The sequence below is a fragment of the Octopus bimaculoides genome, chromosome 1 (assembly GCF_001194135.2).
Source record: "Octopus bimaculoides isolate UCB-OBI-ISO-001 chromosome 1, ASM119413v2, whole genome shotgun sequence".
Classification (NCBI taxonomy): Eukaryota; Metazoa; Mollusca; class Cephalopoda; order Octopoda; family Octopodidae; genus Octopus; species Octopus bimaculoides.
Window position 1 is genome coordinate 129,242,439 of NC_068981.1, and position 8,540 is coordinate 129,250,978.

Sequence of the window (8,540 nt, forward strand, 5' to 3'; positions counted from 1 at the left end):
CACCATTTCGAGCGTGGCCATTTTCGTGCGGGTGACACGTAAAAGCACCCACTACACTCTCTGAGTGGTTGGCGTTAGGAAGGGCATCCAGCTGTAGAAACTCTGCCAAATCAGACTGGAGCCTGGTGTTGCCATCCGGTTTCACCAGTCCTCAGTCAAATCGTCCAACCCATGCTAGCATGGAAAGCGGACGTTAAACGATGATGATGATGATGATGATGTCATAAAAAATGCTTTGCAGTGTTTGTTTCAGCTCTTAATGTTCTGAACCCAAATCCTATTGAAGTCACCTTTGTCTTTCATCCTTTTTTTGAATTGATAAAATAAAGTACTACTCAAATACTGGTGTCAATGATATCACCTAAACTCCTTCCCCTCAAAACTGTTGGCCTTGCGCCAGTGACATAGAACAAGGCCAGCAATTTGCGGTTTAGGTTGCACCCTTCCTTAAACATAACATATCTTCAACTACAGTAGCAACCCTATGTAGTGCACACACCCTGTACTCCCCATGCTATGCCATTGCCTTGTGTCTTAATCAGAAACCATTTTTATTTTAATTTACATTGTTTCTATTTTGTTTCTTATTCTCAGACAGCAGAAGAATTGAGCAGGCTTGAAGAAAAACTCAGTAAATATGGTAAAATCACTGTTGACATTTCGGATCAAGAAAGTCCACGATTCTCTATAGCAGAACTTCGGGAAGTTCTAAAAGAGAGGAATGAGTTGAAAGTACGCTTGATAGAAATTGAAGAAGAATTAAAAAAATATAAACCAAAGTAAGCTTCAATTTATAATTTAGCATTAATTTGTTTTTATTAATGTTACTCAATATAAGTACCAATATTATAATCATGGTCATGGTCATGGTGATGATAGTCATGTCATTCTGTTATGGTGCTGAGCTGCTTTCCACCCACATTGTTCCAGGTTCAATCCCACATCTGTGTGACATTTTGGCATCTTCTACTATAACCTAGAGTGGATTTGGTATACAGAAAGTGAAAGAAACCCATTACAGAGAGAGAGAGTGAGAGAGAGAGAGAGAGAGAGAGAGAGAGACAGATATGTGTGTGTGTGTGTGTGTGTTACTGTCTCCTTGCCTAGACATCATATGGTAGTTGTAAATGGGTGTCAGTTACATAAGTGGTGTCCTTCCTTTCTAATCTTCTGTGAAAATATGCCCCGTCTTGAAGAAATATTACTTTGCTTGGAAGCAAGAAGGGCATCTCACTGTAGAAAGTTTGCTTCATCAAATTCCTTCCAACCTAAGCAAGCATGGAAAAGTGAACTTTAAAATGATTATAACAATGTTAAAGATTCAAGAGTTGAATGTTTAGTACTTGAACTATTATGCAAGGTTCATAACTTTGCTTGTTCTAAATTGTTTGCCTGACAAAAACTGGTTCTACTTTATAACTGAATAAAGTACAAAAAAACTGTTGCAAGGAAAACCATCCCTTCCATGGTATCAAAAGAGAAACAAATGTACAGCAGTAAATTAGGTGTGTGGAGGCACAATGGCCCAGTGGTTAGGGCAGCAGACTCGCGGTCATAGGATCGCGGTTTCGATTCCCAGACCGGGTGTTGTGAGTGTTTATTGAGCGAAAACCCCTAATGTTCCATGAGGCTCCGGCAGGGGATGGTGGCGAACCCTGCTGTACTCTTTCACCACAACTTTCTCTCACTCTTACTTCCTGTTTCTGTTGTGCCTGTAATTCAAAGGGTCAGCCTTGTCACACTCTGTGTCGCGCTGAATATCCCCGAGAACTACATTAAGGGTACACGTGTCTGTGGAGTGCTCAGCCACTTGCACGTTAATTTCACGAGCAGGCTATTCCGTTGATCGGATCAACTGGAACCCTTGACGTCGTAAGCGACGGAGTACCAACAACAAATTAGGTGTGTATAAGTGTATACACGCACACATAACTCAGCTATTATGAAAGTTACTTGTTCAAGATACCATGTAGTGAGGCCAAACCCATAGCTACATTGTTACAAATTTAACTTTATTACACAGCAGGACTGGCACTAGGAAATGCGGGGTCCAATTAGGGACTTGTCAGTGAGGCCCTCTACTCTACGAAAGCTAAAGACTGATGTTTTATACTTTGTGTAGTACACCAGTCCCAGCCGAAAAGCATTGAGGACTTGAAGCTCCATTATTAGTCACAATGACATACTAGAAATTGAAAGCTCATGAAAGTTTTAATGTTTTATTACAAGTCAAGATAATATTCTTTATTCTTATTCAGACCAGATGATAATCTTCCAAACTCTGAAGGCAACCAGTCTTTAGCTGAAGAATTGTGAGTTTGTTTCCTCAAATTTTTTTATTGATGCTAATAGTTTACATATGTTTCAATCTCATTCGGTTCTAAGTTGTTATTGCTCTTGTTATTATTTTGCCTCTGTTCTATACAAATAGACATATAGTAAGAAGCTTTCTAGACATAACCATCCAATGTATATTTTCAAACTCATCCTGCTTACAATTGTATTTTATACAAAGGAAGTTGGCTGCTATTCCTTTGCAGGTTAGTGATCATATAGGGTAGGGGTGTCAAGCTCACAGCCCAACTCCAGCTCCTAACCCTAACCATCCTGCTCAATTTTATACAAAACAAATTATTTTTCATTTCAAAATATTCTGTAAAATACATATCACTAACATGCATTTAATGTTGGAGCCTGGCTAGAGTCATGTTTAACACCAATCAAATTAGTGCACCTAAAGGAATTCTTTGTTATCTCAATCAATGAAAAATGCTTATGAATGTGTATACTAAAAAATGTGACTTTTTTCCATTTCACTTTATCTATACATGCACAGTATGTATAGACAAAGTGGAAAGGAAATAGATCACATTGTTTTATATATTTGTAAGTTCATATAACTAGAATCAAGTAATGTTACTCAACAGAGTGCATAGCTCAGAGATTAGAGCAGTGCTCCAGGCAGAGCCACTACTTTTCCAAATTAAGAGATCACAGCTGTAATACTACAGACATGTCGTAAGAATATCTCAGAAAAGAATTGCTGGACAAATTCTACTGGCAAAAACCAACTGGCAGGTGACTCAGTGGTGGGCCATGAGGAAGATGGTTGAAAAACATCCATGAGCTTGGTTGGTCTTGTTTGTGGATCCAGCTGGATTAATTGGAAACAGTTGCTTCGGAGAGGATCAAAAATAAGTGGGTGTAGATGGGATAAGATATCCCTTGAATCTGAATGAATTGTAGTGACATAAAGGACATTGAAAGGTTTTGCAGCTGAAGTAGTACAAGCTCTCTATCAAGCATTAGTCTTCTCAAGACCTGTATGCATTTATCTCTGTTCTCATTCTAAAGACTCTTACTTCATTAGACTGTATATATTTCATGTGGATAAGTTTTCTCAAACATTTTTGCACATCAATTTTACTAACTCCTCATATTCTTTTCCATTCTTCATCATTAATAAAGCTGTTATAATGAATATGAATAAAGTTTTTAGGAATAACTGTTCCTATTCAGCTCATGAGATCTAGTTTATGCTTCAATCTAGCCTACAAAGCCAAATGAGTTTGACACTCCTGACATGGAGATCTCGTGTTGACTTGTACTGTGTGGTGGTTATAAGTTGCACATGACATTGTTCATTGCCAGTAAGAATCCTCTCAGATAGGAAGTATTGGAATGACAAATGAAATTGATTAACCCTTTAGCATTCAAATTATTCTGTCAAACTTAATGCTTATTTATGTTTTGAATTAATCATGTATTAGCTTGTAGTTTTAAAATTTTGGTAAGGCACCTGCTAATTTTTAGAATGATATTGTAGGATTGGTGTGAGGGTCCAGATCTGGCCAGTTTGAACATAAAGCAGGTAGACTGTTTTGGCCGGATATGGCCAGTTTAAATGCTAAAGAGTTAATATATATCTTGAAATGTTTGGAAATTAGTGTTTAGAAAGATACACATTGAGGTGGTCCTCAGATTGAAGAGCTATATGTTATATTTGGAAGAGGACAGGATGAGATATGCAGTGCAGATATTGTGAAGGAACGTATGCTGTTTTTGAAAAGATATATAGACAAGCTTAGCTGGGAATTTTTTTTTAATTTTATATTTCTGATTAAGAAACTTCACAAATAGCAAAATCTTTAAACTTTGTAGTCTTTGTTAAACATAACAGCAGCATATCTAAAATTTAGAAAGGACATCATCATTACTGTTAATAGCTGTCACTATTTTACTGATATATATCGATTGTGACTAGAAATGAGCGGCCACCACTAAGTTAAACCCTTTCACAAACTACTATTTTACATAGAAGCATGTAATGAGTTAACAATTGTAGAGTCATAGCTGTTGTATATTATGTAATAGCCACTATTCATAAGAATTCTTTCTATATAGTTCAGGTTAGAATTGTAAAAGTGAAATGTCTGTAAAAGAAACATGGACCTATTTTCAAAGAATAATATTATAGATCATTTATTTTTTTAATATTAACATACTTGCATTTCTTGCTTTCCATCTAAAATATTTTGTTGAAATCTTCATGTCTTCATTAATCTTTCAACTGAACCTATAATTTTTTTTATAATTTCAGAACTGATGCTACAGAAACCTCTTCTGAAGAGGAAGGTCCTGTACAAGGCCCCATCAATCAGGAGCCATTTGAAAAATTATATCCATATAACAAGGACAGTCAGATCCGTAAATTGTAAGTTATTTATTTGAAAGATTTCTTTTATTTATCCAAAAGTTTATGGTCTGTTTTCTCAACTGCATAGATTCTAACTTCATACAGATACTCTATGCCTTAAAATTAGATTATACCAAATATGTGGGTATTTATTCACATTGAGGTTTGTTATGACAATCAACTTGTGACATCTCCTTTACGAAGGGAAACCATTTTGTGCAGAAATCATCTCTTGATTTTTCTATCATGTTTCTTGTTGACTAACACTGAAATTTAGTTTATTGTCCCATTGAGATTTTTACAACTAACTTCTATATAGCAATATATTTATATCTGGAGACTGGGGAAGGGGAGGGGTGCATTCAATCAGAACAAAGGGTATTTAGAGTTTCAGATATTCTGCTTCTCTCTGAATACCATTTTTGAAAACCTTGTGTGTAAAAATGTATGTATATATAGTTATTTAAGTGTGTGTGTTAAAAAAATCTAAGCATATGCTGGTTGATCAGTTTAATGTTGAGTTTTCTAAAAATTGATATACACACCTTCACATCTACAAGTAGTTTTCTTTTTAATTTATGCTGCTAAGACCATGTTGTATCTGATTGTCTTGATTGTTACCATACACTCAGTTTCAATGATTTAGTGCTAGTAGGTCATTTATAATTACACAGAAAAATATATTGTTTATCTATACCAAGTAACATGCTGAATAGCATTACAACTTCAAATCTTATAGGCACCCATGCATGCTGCAAAGTTAGAGGGAATGTTCTCTTCTAGTTGATTATTTGTTAATGGCAGAGAGTATTCCACCTAATTTTAATATCATCATCGTTTAACATCCATCTTCCATGCATGCATAGGTTGAATGGTTGACAGGAGCCAGCCAGGTAGAAGACTACCCCAGCCTACTGTGTCTGTTTTGGCAGAGTTTTTACAGCTGGATGCCCTTCCTAACACCAACCACTCTGCAGAGTAGACTCGGTGCTTTTTACATGTTACTAACACAGGCGAGGTTAGTTTGGGGATGCTTTTTAAGTGGCAACAGCATTGGCAGGGTCACCAAGTAACTTGCAAGACAAGGAATTTTGAGAGGGGCAGGGACATTTGAGGAGGGAATGTTAGAGTGTGACTGAGAGACAGAGAGGCAGAAAAAGGTGTCTTGCTGTAGAGGAGGTACATGGTTATCTTTATTAATTTTGAATTTATATTGAGTTCTATCTCATTTTTTTCAATTGTGTGAAAAATGTGTTATGTATATGACAAATTTAAATGCTTAAAGCCTAATTAGTTCTGGTGCATGATAATGATGATAATAGTTTTATAACCACAAATCTATAATGTATTCTTCTTGTTAATAGTTGCTGGATAACAATATTCTACAGCAAGATGGAGTATGTTTTAAGCATATGAATATGTTATAAACTAAACAGTTCAATTTGCTTTCACAAACTGAACTATTTAGTTGTCGCAGTGAATGGCATTCCATATAATTTTATCCTACATATATGTCATTATCATCATTATTTGATGTACACTTTTTAATGCTTGTATGGGTCAGAAAGAATTTGTTGGGGCATAATTTCTACGGCTGGATGCTCTCCCTGTCACCAACCATCACCTGTTTCCAAGCAAGGTAATATTTCCCCATAAACAGGCATGTTTTCATGGAAGATTGGAAACGAAGGGCACCACTTACATGACAGCAGCACTCATTTACAACCCTTGCACAATGTTAAGACAAGGAGATAACACACACACACATGTGCATGCATGTACGATTGGCTTTTTTCTCTTTCTGCCTATGAAATCCACTCAGAAGGCCTTGGTTGACCTGGGGCTAGAGTTGAAGACACTTACTCTAGGTGCCAAGTGGTGAGACTGAACCCAAATCATGAGATTATGAAGCAAATTTATTTTTTACTTTATTTTTTTTTTGTCTTCATTTTAGCTGAAAGCGTGTTACTTAATTTCAAAGAATAAGAAATGGTATAACATAAATAAAATCTAAGAAAATAATACTAGAAAGAAAATAAATTCCTTGCTTTTATTCAATCTGTTTCACACTGAGGCTGTTATGACAATGTAGCAATAAATTTTGATATATACTCATAACCTAGTGAAAAAGATTATTATAACAAAAGGATAAAATTTTTTTGAATACTTTTGAGTATATACCAAATTTTACCACAATAGAGGGAGGAAAAGGAATTACATAGAAATAGTTTAATATTTATACATATTATTCCTACACTCTATGAGTGGTTGGCGTTAGGAAGGGCATCCAGCTGTAGAAACTCTGCCAAATCAGATTGGAGTCTGGTGTAGCCATCTGGTTTCACCAGTCCTCAGTCAAATCGTCCAACCCATGCTAGCATGGAAAGCGGACGTTAAACGATGATGATAATGATGATGACGATTATATGCTTAAATACGAACTTATTAGATGGTATCTGTGAAGATTGATCATTGGTATTTACTGGTATTAAATAAAGGAGCACTGAGGCAAAAGAACATGCTAACTATATATTAATTAAATTATAATCTAAGCAGTTTATTTTAAGTAGTGAAGATACCGGTATTGTTATATATAAGCTAAGTATGAATTTATAGGGGTACAAAAATTAGATTTATTTTATAAATAAAGGCTATTATAAAATAATAAAATTATCAGATAGGGCAGAACACCATACATAGAAAAGGAATAAAATAGCTTGATCACTAAAATCATGATAAAGTATATATACCTTATTAACATTAATAGAGAAGATTTATAGAAAATTTTTAATAATTCAAGTATTTCAAACTAAAAATTGTTTATTTACTTATTTAGTTTGTATCAATAAAGACTGATACCTGGTATTAGCTAAAGGAATACTGATGTTATAGAACATGCTAATTATATACTAATTATAAACTAAGAGGTATATTATAGGTTTTAAAAGTTATTAATGTTAATCCATACATGATATTATAGTTTCTTAAGGGTATTTAATTAGAAGGGCTAGTTACGTAAAGGCCCTTATAAATACTAAGATCGGGAGGGTGGATCACTTTAAGAAAGGGATAAATAAAGTAATTACTAAAACCATTTTAAACAATATAGCCATATTGTATAAAGTTAAAATTTAGGGTTATCAAGATTATTAAGAATATATACTTTTGAGTATATACCAAATTTTACATTAGAGGGAGGAAAAGAAATTACATAGAAATAGTTTAATATTTATACATATTATATACTTAAATATTAACTTATTAGATGGTCTCTATGGAGATTGATCAATTGGCATTTACTGGTATTTAATAAAGGAGCACTGAGGCGAAAGAACATGTTAACTATATATTAATTAAATTATAATCTAAGCAGTTTATTTTAAGTTGTGAAGATACCGGTATTGTTTTATATAAGCTAAGTATGAATTTATAGGGGTACAAGAATTAGGTTTATTTCATAAAGACAATTATAAAGTATTAAAATGATCAGGTAGGGTAGAACACCATAGAAAAGGAATAAAATAGCTTAATCACTAAAAACCATGATGAAGTATATATACACTTTCTTCCTGATACCTTAGTAGCTTCTAAGCTGGAGTGAAGACAGCATGTTCTTTGTCTATCTCGTTACCTTCGTGGAGGTTTTAGGTAAAATTATACTAATATGTCCATTTGTTTTAATTTAATTCTATGTCTTTATGCAGCTGAGGATTGCTCTACATTTAAATTGATGTAATGATTGCATTGCTCAATTAAATGGAGTTGCTTGAAACGATCGTATTGCATTACCTCTGTTGCTTATTTTGTTTTATATATATATATATATATATATATATATATATAT

The 8,540-nt window shown here is 34.2% G+C and overlaps 1 protein-coding gene across 3 annotated transcripts in view; it reads left to right on the top strand.

Moving 5' to 3' along the window:
* The window catches only part of LOC106878142 (RILP-like protein 1), a 117,735-nt gene that overhangs the window by 91,875 nt on the left and 17,320 nt on the right, over window positions 1–8,540 (top strand). For all 3 annotated transcript variants that reach the window (XM_014927276.2, XM_014927266.2, XM_014927285.2), the window contains 3 exons: window positions 595–779; window positions 2,259–2,312; window positions 4,601–4,714. In XM_014927276.2, coding sequence (XP_014782762.1) covers window positions 595–779; window positions 2,259–2,312; window positions 4,601–4,714 — 353 coding nt within the window. The remainder of the gene's footprint in view (window positions 1–594; window positions 780–2,258; window positions 2,313–4,600; window positions 4,715–8,540) is intronic.